The sequence below is a fragment of the Lycorma delicatula genome, chromosome 3 (genome assembly GCF_047948215.1).
Source record: "Lycorma delicatula isolate Av1 chromosome 3, ASM4794821v1, whole genome shotgun sequence".
In the NCBI taxonomy this organism is placed as follows: domain Eukaryota; kingdom Metazoa; phylum Arthropoda; class Insecta; order Hemiptera; family Fulgoridae; genus Lycorma; species Lycorma delicatula.
This window is the reverse complement of record NC_134457.1, coordinates 117,930,431-117,956,653: the sequence shown is the minus strand read 5'-3', so window position 1 is coordinate 117,956,653 and position 26,223 is coordinate 117,930,431. Positions and strand designations below refer to the sequence as shown.

The following is a 26,223-nucleotide window of genomic DNA, read 5'->3' as shown; positions in this document are numbered from 1 at the left end:
AACGAACCTTTTTTGTACACAGTCTAACATCAAATTCTACAAATTGTCTCTGAATTCGATTTTACCAACGGTTTAGCCATTTTAACGTTGAATATCGGCAAGGAACATAATCCTATTGTTACCGTAAGCCATTAAAAACGGCTATCATTTTGAAATTGTGAAAAATTTCATGACAGCAGTAGTCCTATATTCTTTTCAGGTATAAAAACTATATTCATGCAAAATTTCAGCTCAATCGGTAGAATAGTTTTTGCGTGAAAGAATAATTTCACAGACACTATATATATATATATATATATATATATATATAATCAAACTATCAATATACTATATCATATACTATTATCAAACTATATATATATATAATTATTATTATTATTATTAATAATGATATTTTCCAGTTATTTTTATCTTAGATTTTATTAGTAAATTAGCTTATAATTAAATAATAACAATTCTAAGTAATTCCGATTAATAACAGAAATCTCTTTAAAGTAATTTTGAAATGTTACATAATTATGAAACAACTTTTATTGTACACCCTTCTCAAATTTATGTATACATGCAAGTAAGGTCCTTTTTAAATAGTTTTCTAAGGTAACCGTTCATGATATTTGATAAAACTAACAATGAAACGTATCGTGGTAATATTGTAATTAATATACTGAAAGAGCGCAGAAAACATCATGAACGGTCGTCTATTAATCAAATTTTATAAGCATTTACATACACGAACGTTTCCAAAACAGATTGATAACTAACATCTTATAATTTTTAATACATAGAAAATAGTATAAAAGATTAAGTAAAATTTTAATTTAGTTGCATTAACAGAGGAAGTGAAAAATCTGTGTTCAAAATCAAATCAGATCTGCTTTTAGTAATTGAGTAAAGGTATTAAATATTTTCATATCATTTTATTTGGAGATAACACCAGAAATAATAACTATTAAGTGAAACAAACAACACACCCAAAGGAACACATATCAAAGTTATAAAACGTTTATAAAATTGTTTATTGATGGTAATATTAGTAGGAAAGTTATGAGACAAGGGCTATTATATTATACTGTTATGACAATCCAAACATAAAACAAGTTAATACATCATAACACATCATCAGTGTTTGGTCATTCAATAAAAAAACCGACACGAATGAAATTAGAGTGTTTTCTATAAGCTAGAAAAAATTAAATGCAGAAAAAAAAGTTTTTTTTCCGTAAGTTATTTATTCTGTGTCTACTTCAGATATATTTTAAATTACCCTTTCATTTTTTATATTAAATATAACAAGAATATTACCCACAAAATACATGTAACATTAATGTGGCATCAACAGACATTGCAAGTACGTCCGTTAACGAAGTTACGTGGGTGAACTTCGGTCGCGTCAATATGATAATACATACTACACTTCATTTACACACATACATATCATCCTCATTCATCCTCTGAACTAATATCTGAACGGCAATTCCCGGAGGTCAAAGAGGAAAAAGAAAAATATGATATTACATGTTGCTTAACGGAAACTAGTGGGTATGCACTGTGTGTTTTCTGCGATTTAATTTTATGATTCCATCAAAAATATTACGAAGCGAATTTTCAACGGACATATATCATAGACCAAATCTAAAAAAAAATTACTATTAATATTTTCATAATCGGGTAATTCTACCAGTTAAATATAATTAAATAATCTAGATGTACACGGCGTTTTCTTCTTTTTCTCAGTTCAAATGAATCAACTGAGTAAACAACTTTGAATTATAAAATATATAAAGGAATATGAAATCAATAATTTCTACTAGAAATCTGTTTTCATGAACGTAGTTTAATATTTTAGTTATTTGTAAACAGAATTTCATAAATCTTATCAATGAAAATATGAATTTAAGATATTGAAAATGTAGTAAAAGGAGTTTGAATAGAATACAGCAGACATTTCTTGTTCTCTTTCTGTGAGGATATCCGTGATCGGAGTAACAGTATCTCAGACTTTTATCCGGATTGTCCTGGTTCAAATCCCTGTCAGGCTAAAGATTTTTTACAACTTACAGAATTTTATTTCATACTCGCAAACGCAACATTTGAACTTCAATGGTAATCATCTTAAAATACGTGAACAGTCTATTTTGAATCAAATCCCACAATAATTACTAGAACTATTTGGTTAAGAAGAATATTGGATGATTTAACTCTTTAAATATCAGATGCAAGTAAAATTTAACATAAAAATATGTTAGTATTAAAGTAATCTAAAGCAATTAAAATCTAAATTAGTGTACTCAGTTAATTATCAAATGCAGTATATTAAAATAAATAACATTAATTAAAATTAGTTGTTACAACCCAATATTTAATATCAATTACATTGTGACATAGATAAATATATTTATCTATAATCTATACCATATACATTATTTTAAAAAGAATTATAACTCACCTGGAGCGGGTATTTCTTGCTGCCAATCACTTCCTGTCTCGTGGCCACGCCCAAAAACCAAATTGCCAGCACCACCCTACAAGCACAAATTACAATACGCTGTACTATTTGTATAACATCGTATAAAAATGATAATAATACGCTGATGATGATGATGGATATGAAAAGTTTTTAAAAAGAAAGTATTTTAGTTTTTTTAGTTTTCTGTAACTTTTAATTTAATCTGTATTTTATTGTAGAAATATATCAGTAAATTCAGTAGAGAGTTTAGCTATTTTTAAATATATTTAAATATCCATTATAATCATGTAATTTAATCAAAATGTTCTCTTCTATGTCTTATTGTGATAGAAATGATCACTCTGATCAAGATAACTTTTTTCTAAACTTTGCTTAGAGTTAGACTCTTAAACCAAGTAACTATATTCAAAAACAAATTAAAAGAACCTTTTCCATAGTTTTGAAAATTAATTAATGTACGACTAATAATTTTAATTGGTACTTTTGGGCCTGTCACTGAGAAATATTTTCCTTACTTTTGCTCTCAGACAATTACTCAGCTTGTAATAATTTTTCAATTAGCTTCGCTCTTGTTTAAAGTTATTAATATTATTAATATACTTTCGAAATATTATATTATAATATCGTAAGTAAAATAATTATATATTATATTATACTTACGTCTTAAAATTAAACTACAAAATCTGATATCTAGCCTACGTAAGCCGATATATTAATTGTTTTCATTTCGACAAAGATATATTTTTGGTATAATATCATTGCTATAATTATTATTAGTAATACTATACGAATACTAAAATAAATATGATAATTCTGTCATGATATTCTTCTTGATAAATTTATAATCTTAAAAACTGATAACTGACCTAAGAAAAAGATATTTTAACATTTATGAAACTCCTACACAATAATGGATTTTATCTAAATTTGCAAACTTTATTAAAAATTTTGTAAGATATAGTTCAGTGATTCCCAAATTGTGAACCTCGGGGATCCGTTGCCTATTCACAGGGGCGCCGCGAAATATTGTAAAAGCTTCATAATTAATTGAACCAAGACATTTATAATTATTAATTTAACGTTAATAAAGTAAACAAATTATGAAGATACATGACTTTTATTTATTTTTATCTCTTACGTACGAGTAGTCATGCTTTGAGTTAGGGTAGGGCGAAATGAAAAAAAATTTAATTGAAAAAGGGCGCCGCGATTCTGAAAAGTTTTGGAACCACTGATATTGTTTATTTAAAAAACTTGGAATAAATTTTTTACATGGAATTTTCATTATAAAAAGAGGTATAAAAAGAATGTAATGCTGTAAGAGAGAAAACATATATAATTTTATTTCGCTTAAATTTTTCAATAATAGAGAACAAATCTTAATTGACGAGGATTTAAAAAGCAAATAGTTTTTCAGCAATTTTAAATGTACTAATTGATTACATTTCTGACTCGACACAAATATTTAATTTTATTACAGTTTTGTTTGGTTAAATAAAAATTCGTTTTACATTCGAAATTTTCGGAAGAATTATACGATTTTATTTACTTTAATTGAACTCTATTTTTTAATAATTCCTGAATGAGTAAAAGAAGTTATTTCAAAGTGAACGGAACATTATACTTATAGTATTTTCAAAAAGTATTTTGGGAAAAATTTCTTTAATCATAAAATGACCTTCAAAATTTCAAAAGTTTTATCATAAAAATTTTAATTGTAGGAAAATTTTTAATTCTCTCTAATGGTTTTTTGTAAATGTAATCTTAAAAGTCTCTTCGTAGATAGCTGACTATCCTGTAACATTTACATACGACGGAAATGTTTTATAATGTCGAGTTTGCGAGAAAAATATATCGTGCACAAGAAAGTCTCAAATAGATGAACATGTCAAGACAAGTCTTCATATCGCAGGTTTGCAAAAGAAAGGCCCACGACAGCGGCAAGTAGCAGTGATTTCACTTCCAAAGGTAAACAAAAAAAACACTTTAGCATGGATTTATGTGAAGCATTGCTTACAAGTGATATACCTCTTCACAAATTTACAAATCCTTCCTTCAAAGATTTTCTGCGAAAATATTGCTAGAGTAAAAATATGCCATATAAATCTACGTTGTGTAAAAATTACAAACCAATAATTTACCTAAATATTTAGGAAGAAATAAGCAATGAAAAATTTGAAAACATTTTGAACAATAATCCAGGCTTTGAACCTTTGTGTCAAATCGGTAGGTTTATTAATGGGACGGGTGAACTTTTGCCATAAACAATAAGTGCTAACATAGCACCCAAATTCAAATACTGCCCGGTTACCTCAGTGGATGTGAAACGATCCTTTTCCATTTATAAAAATATTTTGAGTGATCGAAGACACAATCATAATACCGAACATTTGGAACACTACCTGCTTTTTACGTTTATAAAAGTAACAAATTGTTAAATAATTGTTAATTGTCAAATTTATCGTTCGGTTATTTAACTACTTACTAATTGTAGGCTGATTTTGGAATAAAAAAACTAAAAATTACTATTTTTTTATTGTTTAAAGTTGCATATTTTGACACTTTTCATGAATATTTTAAGCGTTTTTCAAGCAAATTTGAAGCTTTTTATATCGCGTATAATCTGATCTCTATTTATAACCATAAATGAAAAGATTTAGGTCTAGTCGATAGAGAGACGATGACCTTCTGCTGAGGAGTATTAATCAGTTGTAGTCTAAGGTTTTCATCGGAAAAGTAAAACAAATTCACGGTGGGTAGATTAGTTACAGGCGCAGATTATTAGAAAAAAATAAAAAGCTAATTAGCATTATTAATTCAATGTAAATGGGTTAAAGATCGTATAGATTGTGATGCCTAAGGTGGAAAGAAAAAGAGGATGGATGTATTCTTCTTACACTATTAACGTGCATTAATTAACCACAAGCTATTTGTAAAGTATAATTATAGTATATATCTTACTAAAATTTATTATAGCAAAATTCTGCGCATCAATGGTAATTAGATTATTTAACATGTATAAAGTTAAAAAGTTAATGTATTATCAAATTAAGAATCACAATTATTATTATTAATAAAAGTAGTAATAGTAGCTGTAGTAGTATTTTAAAAATAAACATATAAAAGAATATGTTTACTTATTTAATCGAGCAAAAACCCTTTCAAATAACATTTTTCTGTTACAGTAAAAAATAAAGAAGTTATTAGGGGAAAAACTTTTGACGCATTTTTTAATACTGTTATTAAAGAGAGTAAATCCGTAGGCGCACTATGCTACCAATGCCTAATATTCAGGTCTATCTACACACAGTAAAATACGACCGGCTTCCAGCTACAAAAGAATTTTTATGCCCATTATCCATCAACGTCTCACCCAAAATTATACTACGTTACAACTTCCACTGATCTCATAAAACAAATCGACTTCTTCGCATATGGTACCGACAAACTAATTTAAAATATTTCTTTCGCTTGCAAAATATATTATCTAATAAACAATTATGGTAAAATATATTACGACTATATATTATTTTAAATATAAAATAAAAAAAGAAAATACATCACACAGAATGGAAACTAATAACGATAAAGTAATTTATTTTGAAAGTTATTAATACTTTCATTAAATTATATTATACAGACATATTTATAACGAAAAATAATCGGATCGCCTTTCAGTATAGTTTTTTACTTCACAATACAGTATGAGATTACATTTAGTATTTTTATTATTATGGTAAATTGTATAAAAATATTTTTGATGAAAAAATATTTTTAATAGGTTTTTAATAGAGCTCGTGTACTTTCCAATGATCCGTTGAGTTTAAAAAATATTATTAATCAGTTTAGTTAAAACCAGAGATTAAATATTTTACAAAGTACTTAAAATTTATTAAATAACTAATCTTACCCAAAACCAAACAAAATATACAAATCTGAAATAATATTTTTTTTTTTGTAATATTTTTTTTCTGCTTGTAATTTAATTTTTAATGAATTGATTATATATACTCTGTATAAGTACATATATATATATAAATATATATATATACTCATACTCAAGTAACCTCGGTCGCAAGTTCAACCTCACTCACTATTTGTGTATAGAACGTCAAAAATTGGAAATTGTTGTTTAAAAATTATGTGTGGGCTGTTGCTGTCAGAATTACGTTTATTCACAATTTGCCGAATAAAATAAAATATTTAAATAAAAGATGTGTTCCAAAATCAGATTTTTAATGAAATCAGGGAGATATTAAATTTGTTCAAGAACTGTTTTGGACACCGGTGTTCTTTGGTGGTTGGGTTTCAATTAAAACCCAACCACCAAGAGTTGGTCGACCTGAGTTTGTTCCAGAGTATATCACCAGTACATTTATACTTACATTGTACTACATCTGCAGTTAGGTCAGGCCTTCTTTTTTTTGCGGGGGATGGAGGTGGAAATGCATTTACGCACGAAGTGTCGGACTCCTGCTGGTGGTCTAATTCAACCGCCATCAACAGACTACCAACTAAAACCACTTACCTTTGAAGTAAAACTACGCATACCGGTATCACCTGAAAGCATACTTCAAGATGTGTGGGGGCCTACACATCTTACGAGCTCACTCTTACAAACAACACATCTCGAATGCTCCAGATCTACATAATACACTTATAACCTGTCGCGAAACATAATGAAGGCGATAATGGGCATGACACGAAAACCAGCCAGCAAGGCGTGCAACGATCTTACAATTAACCTGGACGTAAAAGAGAACACCTTCAACGCGGCATTAACCTTCAGTGCGAAAGGCGAACACGACGTAAAAACAAGCCAATAAGACAAACAACATTCTTACAACCTAGTTATCATATTTCTGACGCAAAAACCCGGAATAATGTACTACTCGGAAACACGAAGAACCTGGCGATCATGGCATGAAAATATGCCAACAAGGCAAACCATTCTTACAAGTTAAACTTAATACCTCGAAGGAAATAAAATACGTGTCCTCACCCTTACAATATAGACCTAACCTAAACAATTCATCTAATATAATACACCTAGCAAGATAGGTTACATCCAATAACACAGACAAAGCAGCGATAAATTAACACAAAACATGTATGATCAAATGATCACTACATTAATCGAATAGAATCACTAATCTAACCTAACCATATTTGATAATACTATTACAACGCATATAATCATACAGTCAAGTAAAATAATAACACATTAAAGAATCGCGACTGAATAATCTAAGAATCTTATTCCTTCAAACGAAATAAAACAGCACTCGTAAAATGCCACGAACAAGCCAGGATGTGAATGTCAACAAAGCAATGACGATCTTTCAATTAAGATAATCCTATCTAATTTTTTTTCTTCATTTTATTTATCAATTTATTATTTTATATTATATATATATATATATATATATATATATATATATATATATACATATATATGTACACAATGTACACATATATATATACATTATATATATATAATCCACAATGAGAATCCACGACTCCTCGCCTTAAGCTTAAACTAAACATATACCTAGCCTAACAATGATTACATAATATTCCTAATAAAACGGAACGTCCATCCAATAAAACAGACAAAATATCGATAAATTCACTTAATGTATAATCAAATGATCATAGTATTAATCAAATAGAATCACTAACCTAATCTAACCTAGCATGAAGCATCGGTGAGATCACAAAATATATTTAATAATATAGTAATAACAATATAGTCATGTAAATGAAATCACATAAAACTGTATCGCGACGTCAATAGCAGTCTGCGACTCAATCTGTGTCTATTACTGTCAACATTATTGGTAATTATCGATATAACTGTGCCTCCTGTTCATTTTCTTTTTCACAACTGCCCTGATAAACATAACCATGACAGCCCAGGACGTCTCACTTCTTACCGATACTGTCCGGGGAGATGGGACCCACTTCTTGGACTACCTGCATTCTCAAAAGCTCTCATTTAAGGCACACAAAACATGTGTATTCGGCAGAATCGACTGCTGCCGAGCAATACATGCACTCACGGGTATCCCTCCTCACTCCTCCACCAGCAATAGGGCAAGGTCGTCGGCGTACGCTATGGTTTGCAACATCTGAGGCAGCTCCAACCTGAGAACCGGGGCGTAGCCAAGTTCCGTAATGAAGGCAGTTAAGTCAGGCCTAGCAAGCCGGTAGCGGTAATTGCATTTACCTACACACAAATAACCAGACCCGGCAGTAGCTAGAAAACTGGTTGGAGAAAACAAACAATCAAAAACTGATTTGAGACTTAACGTATTTCAAGAAGGTTTATTATTGGTGTAATATCAGCTATAAAAGCTGAATTTTTTTTTTTTTTTTATGTGTTTATCGACTACTTTGGTCATTAGCCCCATCCCACTTCAAAAAAATTAAAAAAGGTTCAATAATTCATTTTCATGTATCAAAAAATGTTCAAAATTTACATTTTCCTATAACTTCTGATCCAACAAATTACTTCCTAGGCTTTCCTTTCGGCCATCCTTTCTTGCACCGTTTTTCCATTCTGCGAACGGCCTCAACTTCCGATGACAGTGTGTCTGAGGCCACGGACATGGCATCGTATTCTCTTTCTGATGCCAATGACGTTCGCCGGCTTACATCAGGTGATGAAATCTTCATTAGTGCTGTTAACATCGTTGCAATTGACTCTAGACTAGCAAGCCATGCACTTTCCGCGGCTGATGAGCTGGATTCTATCTCTACTGCAGTGCTGGGTCCAGCTGAAATATATGCTCTTGCTGAAGCTGTTCTTTGAGCTTTCGGAGGCCCCATTGTTACAGTTTGTATGTCGTCTACGTCTGGTGCTTTCTCAATAGCGACTTGCACCTCCATTTCGGTAGACTCGGATTTTCTTGTCACTACTTCCTTAGGCTTGTAACTACACGACGGAGTGATCTTTTCCTCTTTTCTACACAAATCAAGATTTTTATTTACTACTTCAAGTGATGGTGTTATGATCGCAGGTTTAGCTAGTTTTTTATGCTGCGCTGGTACGTTTCTTTTATCAACGATATCAATGCGGGATTGAGCCTTCTCATGTTTAGAGGGTTCTATGCGATGAGTCGACTGTGTCTTAGCATCAATGATTTTTTCTATCATTGTTTCAAGGCTTGGTGCCATTGTATTTAGCAACTGCTCCACGTTAATTTTGGATGAAGAAGGGGCAGCAGCTGCTTCAGCATAAGTGGTCGATTGTCGAGGTGTTCGTTGACTAACGATTTTCTTCGCTTCAGGATAACTAACCTTCTGAAGCGTTTTAACTTCCTGAATGGCCGTTTCAGATTTATAAACTGGGCAATTCCTGGATCGGCAGTTATGATGCCATTTACAATTAATACAGATTGGAGGGTCTTTGCATGGTTCACCCTCATGTTACTTCATTCCACATATGCAGATTTCCTGCGCTTCACATCTAGCTGCAGTGTGCCCGAAACGTTGACACTTGAAACATCGCATAGGCTGCGGAATAAACGAACGTACATCAAGCCGATGTATACCAGCACGCAAAGAAGGGTAGGCCTGTTAAATGTCAATACATGAGTGGCCGAAGGAAGAACTTCGCCATTTCTTCTCATTGTTAGTCTGCGACACTGAATCACTCCTTGACTCGACATTTCCTGTACTATTTCCTCTTCTGTACAGTTTAGAAGATCACGGCAAACAACAACTCCTCTGGATGTATTAAGGGTGCTATGCGGTTGCACTGATACCGCAAATTCACCGATCTTCTTCAATGCCTGGACTTTTTGACTTTGACTGTCGTTAATAGTTTCAACGTGTAATCCGTTAAAGGTTTTACGAATTTCCTTAACAGGACCACCAGCGCAATTATCTCTCTTGCGATCAAGAATGGACTAACTTTTTGAAAGTTTCCATTCTCCTTGGTAATAATTAAAAATCTTGGTTTGGGAGCAATGTTTCCAAACAAAGACTTTCTTAATTCCTTACTGATTTTGTCAGCATCTCTCTTAATTTTATATGACTCCTTTCTCTTTTTCCTCTTCGCTTGTGGCGAATCGGAGGTTTCTAAACGAGGGTGTTTACGTGCACCCTCTGCCACGTTTGTTTGTTCAATATTCATGAACGTTTATCCCTTCTGTAGCAAGGCTAGCCGCCGAAGTACACCCCACTCCAGGGCTACTAGCCTTGGAGGTCCGATCCGGTACTCCGGTGGAACTGGCATATGTCCTGGCAGAGAGCGGATGCGCAATCTCTGCACTGACTCTAGGCTCCTACTCACCGAAGCTTTCAGAGTTCCCATGCACCGACATACATGGGCACCATTGCTACATGCTTGCCATCGCAGGGGGCATGTGGACAACGGAATGGTCTCCGTTACACCTGCAATAACATTGACCCTGGCCACCACATTGCGAGCTCTAAAAGTGGTATTAGTCCATTTCCAAAATCGTTTATTATTCCATATCCTGCAGGTTGCTGAAAATTTCAAACCATGTGAGGACCTGAAGGTGGAAACAAGTCAAAAGAAAAGCATATCCGAGGAATTTAATCGGAGCCCCGTTAGCCAGCTATATGTATTGTACATAAGTACAGCTGTTACCGCCCTAGATGTGGAACGTAGATGTTGTGTTCCAGACGTGGGGATTACCTACCTCAGGGCAAAGCTGATATTATTTATTTTTATAAGAAAATTTTTATGTGTTTATATAGACAGAAAGTAATCAATTTTTTTTTTAAAGAATGATATATATATATAACAAAGCAGCTAATTTAAAAAAAATAATAACTTAGTTACGTTTCCTATTTTCATATCTATCTAAAATCAAAGTTCAGAGTAAGATTTTCATATCAGTTTTCTAAACTTGTAAAAGTATATATGTTCAGAAAAGTACAATCTATACTGCTATTTTTTTATTTTTTTTATCGTAAATTTTACAATATAGGATAAATGGACTTAGAAAACTACTTTGTATTTTTATTAATTTTTTTTTAAATAAAAAGATATAAATTTAATAACTGAAAGAAACTATGCTAACTATAAATAAATTTAATTTAAAAAAATTAAATACACAATAATGAAAAATTAATTTATATCTAAATAACTAGCTGACAACTGGAAGTAGAAGCAAAACACAAAGAAAAATGTACTACTGGTCAAAAAGGTAACCTTTAATAATTATTTACATTTTTTAAAATTCTTACAATTTACTGTTTACTTTTTTAATTACTATGTTATTAGACCATTCAAAAAGAGTATCCGTTTTCTTATTCTGGAATAATCCTTAATATAAGCAATTAAAATTACTAGAACAGAAATTGATTACTAATTTTTGACATTGACATTTATGATTTTTAGTGTATGAGGAAAGAAATTTGGCTTATTATGCTATCCAAGACTGGAAAATTTATCACTATACAGAAACAGATTAGGTAAGAGAGGGATTAAAGAAAGAGCATTAACTTAAAAAGGTAATAATACCTCTTGATCACTGTAGTTCAACATCATATTAAATAGAATTTTTTACGCAAATTATTATGGTTTTATCATTTTGTATTGTGAAAAAAGAAAACTAAGTATTAAACTGTCCTTCTACAAGGGATTATTAAACATCAGAATATGGATGGTAAAGCTGCAATTTGTTATCAATAATAATGCAGGAAGCCAGGAGCTTTGTGTAACTATAGTATGAAAGCTTAAAAAAAATAGTTAAAATTTACTTATTGTGATCGATGTATTAGGAAATATTGAAACTCAGTTCGATGAGAACATGAAATTAAAAAGTGGTTTATATGCAAAGACAGTAACATTACAAATTGTTTACCTTTGATGAATGCTGATAATACAAACTTTTGGGGTCAGTGATGACATTTTAAAATCAAAGTTATGTACATAGTTTTGTAATGTTCTTTCTGGTTATTTTTTGATTTCATAATATTTTTTAAACACAGACTGAAATCCTATGAAATAAAATGAAGTTTTGTTAACATATGATGTGATATGATACAGATTGTAATGATAATAGCAATTTCATACAAACTGCACAATTATGAGATACTTAGGTCAATAAATTAAATTTTTATAAGTAAAAAATTAAGATGTTGATAACATATGAAATAATTTACAATTTTTTTCAGGATGAAAAAGGTAAGAAGAAAGAAAGAAAAGTTTAAGTTGATAGTAAAGAAATTGCATATGTCTTGAGGAATAAAAAATGTTTTCATTAAACGAATATCAGAGCCATGAGTAAAAAAAATGCAAACAAAAATACTTTATGATAAACCTATTTTTCAACAAAGAATACGGTGTTTAGGTATTCTCCAGGGTTTATCTCTTCATCCTTTTGTCTGGATATATTTATTTCATCTGCTTTTGTGAAAAGAAAATGCCATATAATAAAAATGCAGTGAATTCAGAGAACTAGACACGAAGAAATTAACAGATCAGCACTGATATAAACTGCAAATTTTTAGATAAGCAAAGCTTCTTTTCTACAGATCAGTTGACTATTATGTAAGCATTATCAAAAATATTATTTATTGATTAAGAAACTTTAATGTTCAGTATTGCAATATAGACATAAAGACTTATAAATTTGAACTCAATGAGTGATATTTGTTAATAGATTCAATAATGTGTGTGATTTAATATTGTTTGATATTATTATTTTTTATTAAAACCAGAAAACTGGTTTAAAAAGATGGACTTCCATTCAGATAGAAATTATTAATGTAATTGTTATATTATCTAATTTTTTGTTATATTATCATCTTTGAAATTTTCGTTCAAATAAAAAAAAAAAAAAAAAAACAGTGCACTAGGCCTATTAAAAAAATGCCACTTACTGTACCTCTAGGGTGGTGTGGAAATTGGCAAACAAATTGTTCAATTACTTAAGTTGGAAAGAACTTTAAACTGTAACTGTATTTACATCATAATTTTATGCTTATGCGTTGACCAAAATTCTTGTGTATATCATGAGCTACTGTATTTAATTAAATATAAATTTTTAAGTTTTATAATCATTATTATGCTCCATAGGAGCAATCTGGAATAATTCACAAATGTTTTACTCCATTTTGATGGTTATTTTTAAAATATTCAGCAAAATCTAAAAAAGAAAAACTTGGTTTAAGTTAAAATCGTTTGTTGTGTGTAAAATAATTATTCATTGTATATAAAAAAATTGACATTATAAATATCAGTTGTAAGTAAACTAATATTGTTTAGTGTATTTAATTATATTTAAACACACATTATATGGTCAAAAATGACGACCACCACCTACAACACATTACCATAGCAAGTATTTGTGTTTATTTTACTATATATGCCCAGACTACACGTAGAGATAAAAATAAATAAAACTCTTGTATTTTCATTATTTTATTTTTTACTTTATTAACATTAAATTAATTATAAATGTCTTGGTTCAATTAATTATGAAGCTTTTACAATATTTCGCGGCGCCGCAGTGAAAAGGCCGAGGCTTCCCGTGGAGCCGTGGCGCACAGTTTGGGATTCACTGGTATAGAGTAAATTTTTATATCAAAATAAGCAAAAACAACTTAATATATTTGATCCTTGCATCAAATAATGGAGCACTAATAATTGAATATAATTCTGTTTTTGCATCTGGATATAATACTCGTAATTGCAAACCTACGAATGATGTAAAAATTAAGTATATTTATTTATTATATAAACGAGTAATTAAAAAAAAAACGAAACAGATAAAACTGGAGTTTAGAATTTTCTCTACTGGGTTAATTAATTTAATCGCGATATATACAATTACATTTACTGAAACGTTGACTAGAAGAAACTTGATAAAGGACTTACCTGTATATTAAAGCAAAGAATTTGCTGCTCTAATGTACAAGGAGAGAATGTAATTACATTAGAAGAAAATGTTGAAATTAGAAGGTATTAGAGACTGGGTAATGTTGCACATATATGCATTTAAATGCTCTACTGTCAGAAATATTTAACATCATTTTACGGAGTATAAAATTAAAAATTTAACTTTTATGTATATATATATATATATAAATATTTCATAAGTATTCCTGGATATTATGTTTCTGACATAATACTTGAATATATACATATAAAAATGAATATTTGTTTTTTTGTCTTGTATGCATTCCTATACCATCCATCAGATTGCGATGAAACGGAGTTGTGCGCTCGCCCGCAAAGGTTTATGAATTAATTTGTAGCGCTAGGTGGCGCTGGCGTCGAGATGTTTCGAAAAATTGTATTTATGGTCCGATTTAGCTCATATTCAGAATATATATTAGTTACGTGAACCGAATTTTTTTGCAAATACTATAACCGCTAGGTAGCGCAGGTGTTGAAATATTTACGAAACAAACAAATATACAAACAGGCTTTCTTCTTATATATATATGTATATATATATAGAAGGCAATGTTCGTATGTGTCCGCTATAGACTAAAAAACTACTGGACCGATTTACACGCGGGTTTGAGCAAAATGGTCCGCGTTGTCCGGAAGAGGTTGAAAGCTATTGAAATCCTCGATCTGACCAGTAGAAAGAAAGTATTTTGAACCGACTACTGTGTTTAGAGAGTAGTTTCAATTATATCCGTAGATAATGCTGTTTTGACAACTGGATTTATTTACATTGTGACTTTTAAAAAAGTGAACGGTAAAATTTTGTGAAGTTCCGTAATGCTCAGTTTTTTAATGTTTTATCAAACTTTCAATTGTATTCATTTAATCTATGCGTATATATATATATATATATATATATATATATATATATATATATATATACTCAAATCTAGCATAGTATTTTATAAACATGTCTTTTCATTTCATTTAGCAGTCAATAAGCAAATAATTCCAACTTTCCTCATAATTTAAAAAAAGGATAATATCACATAGGAATGTCAACTTTAGAGAAGAAATTAGTTGCCAATAACCGAAAATAATAACAATCTCATAGTAACTGGTGGTTACTTATCGAATTTCGATGGAGTACGAGAATTTAGGTGAATTTCATATTATTCGTAGAATGCAGATAACGTTTTATTGCTTTTCACTACCGGTTCTCGTTTTCCGATAACAAAATTCCCTTAGGAGTCATTAAAATAAGTCAATACTACAAGAAATGGTATTCCAGCAAAGAGAATGTTTCTGTAATAAATAATCTTTTAAAAATCTTAAAATTCTACTTTTATTCTCTTAAAAAAAGGTCTGTATTAAAACTTATATATTGAAATTTTTAAGATTTTTGAAATAATTTAATGAGATTTTTGTAAAACATTAACCAATTAATTTATAGTTATTTGAATACAATAGCTCAATAAATCTTTTCAGAGGTAGTGTGGGACATTTTTTTTTGATGATGTAGCAAATGGTACCACTGTTAACCATAACAGCTTCATCCGCTATCCCTTTATTAGAAGAATAGTTGTATTTTGGACTGTGTTGTTTTGATTTTTCATTAAATATTTTATTTTTCTACTATTAGTAAGTGTCGAAATATGATATTCAAAAGAATGTTAGATATTAGAAGATGTTAGAAATTTAAATTCATGGATTTTAAATCCTATGAAAATCTACATGTTTAATTATACTTGTGTGTGCATCCATTCTTAACTGGATGTTTTGCAAAAATTGATTATATTATTTTCTTTAAGATATATCTGCTCTTTTTTTTTCATCGACTTCTTTGGTAATTTTGCACCATAAGAATGGAAATTTGTAGTATATGAAAAATGCCATGCCTGACCGGGATTCGAACCCAGGTCTGTTCTTTTTATTTTGGGTTGAATGAATTTATAAACAGTGATGTTATTTTCATTTAATTTGTGTACACAATTTTTTTTTAGTAGGTAGGTTGTGTTTATAAGGATTTAAATTTTTTAATTTACAATATTCAAAAAAAAAACACGTAAAAACACACAACAGCCTTCTCTCCTAAAAATACTATAACGTTGGATTTATATACAATAGCGATATGTAATTTACAAGGTGTGAACTTTTTTTTTGCATATTATTTTATTCTTTTAATTTATTACAGTCGTGCAAATAATAACAATTGCTAAGTTAATTATTAACTTTGCTGAGTTCTGTGTAATTATCAGCTGACAACACTGGTTGTGTGTTTCAGTCAGTGCAAGTCACGTGAAATAATTTTCCGTTTGGCAGTGAACAGAATTATGGATAATTCTAAAAAAATGTTACTTCTATTGAAAAATATTTTTTTGATACATTTTTTAAGGGTATTTATGTGATTTGAAAAAATAAACAAAAAACAAAAGATAATAAATATATCAACCTCAAATTGAAAAATTTAATTCAACGCCTAAGCCAAATTAGACTGACTCTCATTCAAGGTACTGATTAAAAAAAATACAACCCTTTTTCGAACTATGAATCCGATACTAAAACTACTTTATCTGATAGTAACTATGATAACCATTACCACACAACTGATCTCCTTGTTTGTTATTAAATAGGCAAACAAAAGGAACAAATATACTCGACCTCATATTAGAAGGCTTTCTAAAGATATCTACGACAAGCACCACCATAAAGTACTTTTACATGCAATATTATCAACAAAAGAGCTAAATTTTAGCTATCAAAAGATCTTTAGAAATAAAATTTTCATTATTTTTAAAAATAAGTCACTTTACTGCGTTCTTTTCATTATTCTGTAAAATAATTTAAAAACTACAAAAAAAAACACTGTGCATGCAAATAGAAAAAAAAAGTCGTTTTACAGAATCATATTAAAAATGATTAAATTTATTCCCTTAAGAAGCATTTTTGATACCCATATTTTTTATCTACTGAATAAAATATTTAAAATTTTATGTAATGTAATTACTTTTGAACAATCTTTTAATAACAAATTAGTATGTAAAATTATTAATACATTTTTACTTTATAAAATGATAATTTCTTCTCTTTATAACCATCCTAGAACCTCTTAAAATAATTAATTCGTTTGAGAAGAAAACAAGTGGAATCTGCTAAGAAAATTTCCACAAAATTTGTAGTGAATGATTAAATCTACAGGGATTCAATTTAAGTTGTATATATCCTTTTATCTTTAGTAACTGGCTCAAGAATAAATTTTATTTTTTAGCCTTCATACTTTGATACTGCATTGTATTTACAAAAATAAGCTTGTCTACTACACAAAAAAGCAATTCATTTGTGTATTAGTAGTTAAACATGGTACATTTTATTCAAGTTAGCTAATTTTTTCTTTAAAAAATTTACAAAAATAATAATCCTTTTTTAAAAGAAAAAAAAATATTTGAATAAAAGGATCAGATGTATATAAAACAATGGGGAAATGAGAAAAAAAAATTCTATTACTGTATTTTATTTACGTAAAATCTATTCTTACAAGTTGTCATAAAAATTTATAATATTTAATTTTTTATAAAAATTTAACATTTAATTAAGTTAAATATATAATTATTTAAAAATCCGTATAAATGGCATTACATCCGAGAAGGCAGTTTCATGGAATTGGTGCTTGCTTGCTTTATAAACTCAGAGTTCTGAGCTCTTTAAGCAGCCCTACCTAGGTTGCGGGCAAAAAAAGATTATGGAAATGTTATATTTATCAAAGGTATAAATTTTGTAATATTTTCAATAAATTACATTTCTTATAACATGAATTATTGTAACTTATAAGACAAATATTGTCATTCAACTACTTCCGAAAGAATAAAATATTTAGAGAAAGAGCTTTTAAGGAAAAGATGGAGTATTAAAAAACCTGTACTTTATGTAACAAATATTTAAATAAATCACTCTATATTCAGTGCAATGGTACTGACAAAACTGAAACTGTCCAAACATGAATGCAGTCACAGAAAATGATGCATTATACATCAACGTTCAGAATTTCAGTTCAGGAGAATGTAAGATATAAACACTTTTGTCTGCGTCTTCCTGGATTGTACCGTAGAGCTAACATTAACAGAACTGTCTGCAACGTAAATGCGATTTACACAGTAAACAAACAATTTGTGCATCACTGTTTCTGTTGGGTTATGTTAAATAACACTATTCTAATGTGTTTATTCAGAGAACAATTTCTCTGTTATTATCTAATTTTTAATGTTTAAAAGTATAATATTACCGCAAATTCATACTATTTAAATAGATTAATAAAGTCAGAGTAAACCTACATTTTAGTTGGTATCTGACGTTTTGATTAATAACACTATTTACAAGACAGGGTATCATCAATAGTACTAAAGTCATATTTTGAATTTATTTTTGATGCCAAATCTAAGAAAAAGAATGTGGCTATAGAAATAAAGTACCTGAATTAGAGACGTTGTTACTAAGAGAGGAAAGGTACCAAATTAAAGCTTATACTGTTGCACACCATATTATTGACAACTCTTGGAAACTGTAATACAAATTTTGTAAATTATTAGGAAAGTATATTTTTTTTATATCCATTCATGGTATATGGAATATGAAAATCTATACGTTGAGAAAAAGGATTATGTAACATATCTATTTTAGGAATATTAAATATGAACTTTAGTATTATTTATCTTCCTAAAGTATCAGGATGTTTCGATGATTTTTCCTCTCAAAAGAAAAGGATGTTGAAATCTATTTCCCCAGATGTATTATCGATATCACTTTTATATATTAATAAAGACATTTTCAATCTACTAAAATCTATCATTTGTTGAAGGGGTTTTTTTTATTCCCAATTATTAAAAGAATTTACTCACTATGTAAATAATGATTTTTTTTAACTTTAACGTAATTTTAATACAAACTGTCAACTTTTACTATGAGAGAATTACTTTGTTTATTTTTGAAAATTTTTCTTCATTCATTCTATTCTATATAATTGTATTGTCTAAATAAAAATTCGAAGATTCAAAGATGATTTTTACTATTTGTTTTTAAATATTTATCTGTTATTGATCGGAGATTATAGTGTCCATTGTAAAAATAACATTACTTAGAACAGTAAGTATAAGTAATTATTATATTCAAAGAATATTTACAGTAGTCGAATAAAATGAAATAAAAAAGTAAAGTTTACAGGAAAATATTTTTATATCTTTTTTCTTTCCTCTTACATTATCTATTTTAAAGAAATAATATTAATTAAATAGTCTTATATAAGTGTGAAAAAATGAAGCGATATAAACTATACTTATTTTTGCTTCAAATATTCAGTAACAATCCTAATACCATTTATAATTATTCTAGAATAACTCTTTATGTAAAATAACCATTATATAAATTTAACACTATAGAGTGTCTCATCCGATAGAAAGTTTACATAGGAAATATAAACATTTTTTACGAAGGCCATGGTGTTCATAAAAAAATGTTTGTTTTTCCCTATGTATGAAAACTTTTAGGACACTATTAATTCAAATAGGGAAAGAGTATAGAGGTGGATATTGTGAAATTTCGTAATATGATAAAGCTTCTATTAAATGAATAACATCCGTTATTAAGTAATAAAATTCTTTAAATGATACAATAAGGGAACAGGTAAAAATATTAACCTGTCTAAGTGATTTAATTATTTGGAATATATTACAGTATGTTAATCTTGGCTAGTTTAAAAAATGCAAATAAAATGATTAGTTTAGGTATAGAAGTTACAAATACATTATTGATTATATTTATACTTAGCAAAGATATACCTCTTTTAAAAAAAGAGGTAATCCCTCTTTACTATGAAATAAAGTTAAAAGAATTGTTGATAGAATAAATATTTAAAGGAAATATAAATACTGAATTAATATCGGTAAGGCAGATAATTTAAATTACCTAAAAAATCTGTTAAATAAATAGCATACATAAAAATAAATAAAATGAATCAAACAAGTCTGAAATTGATGATGACCTTCAGAAGAAAAATTGAATAAAGAGAAATAAACAATGAGAATAATTTAAGATGAGAAAACAGTGGGAAAAACGTGTTCAATCGTAAAACAAAAAAAAAGTATTAAAATTTAAAATAATAAAAACATCGGTATAATTTCAAGTTTACAAAGAAATATTCATCATAGTTAAACAATTGCAACAGCTACTGCTATTACTGTGTAATTGTCAGGTGTTTAAAGATATTTACATTTTACAAGAAGTGTAGTGGGTTACATAAATCAGTCCATTGAACATGGTGTTAAGTAGGTATATTTATTTATGAGACTTAAGTAACTGTAATGCCTTTAAATCTGTTTAAAATGTAACTTACGTACTTCATAACTAGTATTACAAGCAATAAGTGTTGACAGTAAATGAATTCTATTATTTTGTCATGTTAAAAACACCAATTATCATTATTAGTTTATTATTTATTAACGCGTTAAAGTTTGTTAAAATACAAATAAATTATATTTGTAGATTTATCTTTACTTGAGTAAATCATTTCATTACACAAACAAAAATATATTTTTGACGAATTGTTAGTTACTTTATCGTGTATAAACATCGCACATTTATTTAATACAGCACATAAATTAATAATTTTATATGACAATTATTTATTACATAGATATACTTATTTAAAAAAATATACGTATAAAATATTTAAAATTTATTGTATATGATTGTAAATTATTTAATTTTATTTATATTAGTTAAATTTTCTCTAGAAATGTAATCTTAAAGAAAGATGCTCAAAATGAGAAATGAAATAAATTTTTCTCACATTCAAGTTCCTAAAAAAACGTAAAACCCTTTCATTTTTGGAAAGAAGTTATAAAAGTTGTCATGAATACAGGTTTTTCAATAAAATGAAAAGAAAGTAGTCACTGACAAAAATTTCATCACTACCATACCCTCAAAGATGGTAATATCCTAAACGAAATTCTGTTGAGTAAAAACAACAGTTACCTAGTTGAAATTCTGTTGAGATAACTTCGACAGTTTTTACAATGAAGGACCCATCCCGTGTATTAGCTGTAACGAAAAAATTAACCACAGACGTTACGTAAAGAAATCTGTTGGATACTCGTATTAATGATTTTCCTTACCCATTATTTCACTGGAAATATTTGTTTCCATCACTTCCAAACGTAAATAAAATGGATTATTTAATAATCATTTCATAACTAGACTATATAAGTGGCACTAAAATATATTTTTATATATATAGTGTTATAATTACCTAATTTATTCCAAATCAAACTTTTTTTTACTTTAATGCCATTACTCGAGAATCCTTTTTTTCTCAAAACATCGATTTCCAAAATAGGATGAAAAATTATTTCTCATTACTCGTTATCATTATATGAATTAATAAATTTCTATTTTTTTTTTAAATATTCTTGATTAAATTTCCTTGCAATTCTTTTAATTTGACTTAACGATAAAATTATAAAAAATTAATAAAATCGAATCCTGTGTTGGGAATATCCGGATAAGTTTCTTTACGTGCGTTCGCGATTACTTTATCAAAATCACGCGTGAACTTTCTAGGTGTAACAATTTTCAAACATCTATTAATCAAGCTACGGGTTCTACACTACAGAGAACAGAGCTAAACTAAATTATTCCTTTGGAAAACAGCAAAGCGTAAACTGGAAACTAATTAAACTCTTTCAACGATATTTCTTTTGTCTTGGCAACTATTCTAAAAATCGTGAAAGCTTGAATAAAACTGATTGGAGATATAATTAATATAATTATTATTATAATCCGAAAAAGAGATATATTTTTCACCCACAATTTCACTTGCAGGTGAAACATTTGATACTTTTATGAAGATCCTTGTTTTGATTCTGCTGTGCATTTAAAATACTTTTTATTCATTTTCACCTATGTCAGTGATCACTCTTTCTGAACATTACTTGGTGTTTAAGTACATAATTGTCTTATTAGGTACAATTTTTTTTTATTCAACACTCCGTCTCTGGTGTACCTAGTTATAAGGATATTAATATCATTAATTATTTGTTTAATACTTTTTATTTTCATGTGGTGTATTTCCATCAGAAGAGCTGGATGTTTCTTTAAAGGAGAAACATTCAGAGGTTTCTCACTTTTTACTGTTACAGTAATGTCATCTTCTACAAAGTGTGTTATTTTGGACAGTATACCATTTGTATTTATTCCATTATCGCTCACAGATAAGAACTCTTTGATTTGATTACTTCTTCTTTTTACAGAGTGATGTTAAAGTATGGAACAGCTTCACGTTTCAATACTGAGGAATACTAGGAGGTAAAAAAAGTGCTGATCTATACAGTTAAGAAATTATTATTTTCTGATATGTTTGTAATTTTTTCCGCCATTTTAGATCCGCCATATTATTTTTTTTGACCGAATACATCCTTGACCCCACGATTGTCAACCAATAATAGTCCACTCTTAATCTCAGACTTGTCCTCCAATCTGCTGACACTTGGCGCCTTCCGATAAGCCCTACTCGTCTGTTTAGCTGAAACTGGTCTCAAATCATGTATTAATATAACGCCTCGTCCTTCCTTGTCTGTGAATGAACTATCAGCCATTTTTACCATCTTGAAAACTTCCTCACCCCAGAGTTTGGCAACAAGTATTGGAACCTCGTCGTCATCAATGCCCTCCTCCAATTTCCTGATTATATCGTCAGATCCGATTCTTTTGAGTGTCTGAGTGGCCTTATCAGACCCTGACCTTATAATCAGACATTATTATCAGACCCTCCCGCTGTACAACCGCTACACAATCTTTGATTCTCAGACCCCTCTGTCTGTGCGGTCGCTTCGGTCTTTCGAGGTAGTTCATTCAGGCAACCAGATGAAATAATCAGCCTAACCCGCTGCAACAAGCCAACCAGGGCCGCAGACGTCCACTTAACATCCTGCCTAACCTCAGAACACGGTTTGACGAGAGAATCCAACAGCTCAGCTTGGGAACATATATCTTCCAGGACAGTAGCAAATCCCATGGTAGCAGCTCCGGGCACGCCTCCTGAGCCCCACAGTTCGAAGATCAGGACCAGAATCACCACCGGACTCAGCAGTCAAAGTCATAGAACTAACATCATCTGGACACGATTTCCGCTTGATGGCAGGCGAGGACGTTGTCGGCGGAGACAGCGATTTCTGTCGCTTAAGACTAGATTTGCTTCCCACCACAAAACACGATTCCATTTCAACCACACAACGGTCGCTGAGATCGGGAGAGTCATCCCCCGAAGAAGAGTTTGAACCAGCGTACACCGCTACGGCAAAACGGCGGGTTTCCAACTGAGCAACCCTATCTTCCTTCCACTTAAAATGCATCTTCCAGCTGGTATCCGCTGATACCACCTTCAACGGGCTCGAGCGGTGACCTTTCCTAGAGGGCCAGTGCCTCGCACTGAGAGACCAGACTCAGAGTCCCTAGACGAACATTTGCAAAGTCTACAACCTCGCAACAGTCCCCTCGAAACCGGACGGCAATCTTCTTCACTTTTCGGATCTTCGAAATCGGACATCAGAAGAAACGAACAGGATAATCTTCCAACGCCAACAGTAATGAAATAACAAACAGTTGTTGTAAACAAACTATGTAAATATAGTTTTATCAACTAAAGTAGACGTAAAACGCCAGAAAATGTATGTATATGTATAATATAATCTATAATGAATATAAATATAAATAAAAAATAAACAACATCCAACGCAACAAAATATAAAGAACAAAAACAGAAATAGTCACTGTTAACCTACGTTGCTATGGTAAACAACTCAGATGTAAATAAAGTTTAAGTAAATTAATAAAAAAATAAAAAACGGGGAACAAAAGCATAAAACTGAACTCAAACCAATCCAACAAAAAACAATAACAAACAAAAACAAGCACAGTAAACCAAAAGAACGTAAAAACGAACACTAGCACGGAGTTGAAAGAAACATACCTAATCACCATCGATTTATTAATAATTATTAAACCGTAATTTTAAAAAAAGGGTTTTCAGTAAATAATTATTCAATAATAAAAATAAAAAAAAATATTAAAAAACCAGAAGTTATTAGTGAAATAAAATTTTTATGTACTTTTAAAAATGTGTATATGTAATTTGGTAGGCATTATTATAAGTGTGTATATGTAATAGATTTGGTGAAACATCTAATTATTAAAATTAATTGGTAATTATAATTTAGAATCGTACTATTTTTAGAATTTCTAGTTTAATTTTATCTACATTAAAGTTTACTACAAAGTGACTGAAAAATAGACCCTCACAAGAACAACATATACACTCGCATACATGCCGGATCTTTAATAAATTGCAAAACATTCTTATCTTTTAGTTCATTACTCCTCTGATATTGTTTTACAATATTCTTCTTAAGTCAGAGTTGATCATCATTTAGTTTACTTGTTTTTTTGTTGCCAAACTTTTAATCGATCTTTGGTTTGATATAACTCTTCTGATCTTAATTTGTGTACACGTTCTCTAGTTTTCAAATTTTCTCTCTTATTCATCAATCCTCTCTTAATATTTTTATTCTTACATTGTTTGCAACATTTTCTTCCTTTTTCATTTTTTTTTAAATTTAAATATAATGATTTATTAATAATTATTACCCTCCGATTGTAAAAATGTTAAACAATAAATAATAATTCAATAATAGTAATAAAAAAAAAATTAGAAGTTATTAGTGAAATAACATTTTATGTACTTTTAAAAATATGTATATGTAATTTAATAGGCGTACAAGGAAGACGTGTGGTGTCCACATCAGATTTTTCCTTTTTATGTTTGTGCTTTCAATTTTTACCTTACAATTTATGCCGTTTGATTCTTTTAACAACTTGTAAGTGATTTTTCCTTGGTTTTTGAGGAGTATGTTCCAGGCAATATTGTCAAACGCCTTTTCTATGTCAATGAAAGAAATTCTAATATTCATATTTACTTAATTTTCAAATTAATCACTAATAATCATCAAAACACTAATAATCAAGCATCTAAAAATAATACAGTTCTTGTTGTATTACTGTAGAACGAGTATCTATATCATTTTTAAAAGTCAGAAGAAAAAATCAAAACAAATATAATTTAATAAAATGAAACATTTAAAATATCCCTGGGCAATATGACTACTCCATTTGTCAGTATTTGCTTTTCTTTGTTTCTTTTTTATTACATAAAATGGAGCTTTATTTCTTACAACCTTTTACATTTTAATTATATCCTCTTGAAGAGATATAAAATTAATGTATTTATTTTTTTAAATATAGATAATATTTCAATAATCACAAGCAGAAGGGTATTTTAAACAAAATTAATAAATTCTCTCATTAAGAAATTAGATAAAATAAAACAGTATAAAATTATTTTTACAAAAGGTCTATTGATCAAGTAAAGCGAGTTAATTTTAAAAATTTAACCACCTCGCTTTTAATTTGTCTGAAAGTATTTATATATTCAAAGATGTTATACAGATTAAAACAATTTTTTGTGATTATTTACGCACTTTTACAGGTAGAATACCTAAGTGTAATGTTATCAGTAATAATCTATCATTCTTTCAATTTATCCCTCCGTCGCCAAATGAATTTTGTTCGTTAAAAATTAACATCTAACAGACTGCTGAGGTTAAAAAAAAATAGACTAAGAATTTGTTTTTATTGTAATGATAAGTCTTAATCTTCTGCTTAATCTTTAATTATGCAAAAACTTTATTTTATTAATATTTTTTTTCTTTAATCGTTTTTTATTAATATGTTTTCTTAATTTATTAAAGAATACCGGTTACAAACCGTATTAATTAAT

The 26,223-nt window shown here is 29.2% G+C and overlaps 1 protein-coding gene across 2 annotated transcripts in view; it reads right to left on the bottom strand.

Annotated features, from left to right (window-relative positions):
* Positions 1–26,223, bottom strand: part of loh (thrombospondin type 1 domain containing lonely heart) — a 1,319,035-nt gene that overhangs the window by 878,504 nt on the left and 414,308 nt on the right. For both annotated transcript variants that reach the window (XM_075360455.1, XM_075360456.1), the window contains exon 3: positions 2,447–2,522. In XM_075360455.1, the coding sequence (XP_075216570.1) occupies positions 2,447–2,522 (76 nt within the window). The remainder of the gene's footprint in view (positions 1–2,446; positions 2,523–26,223) is intronic.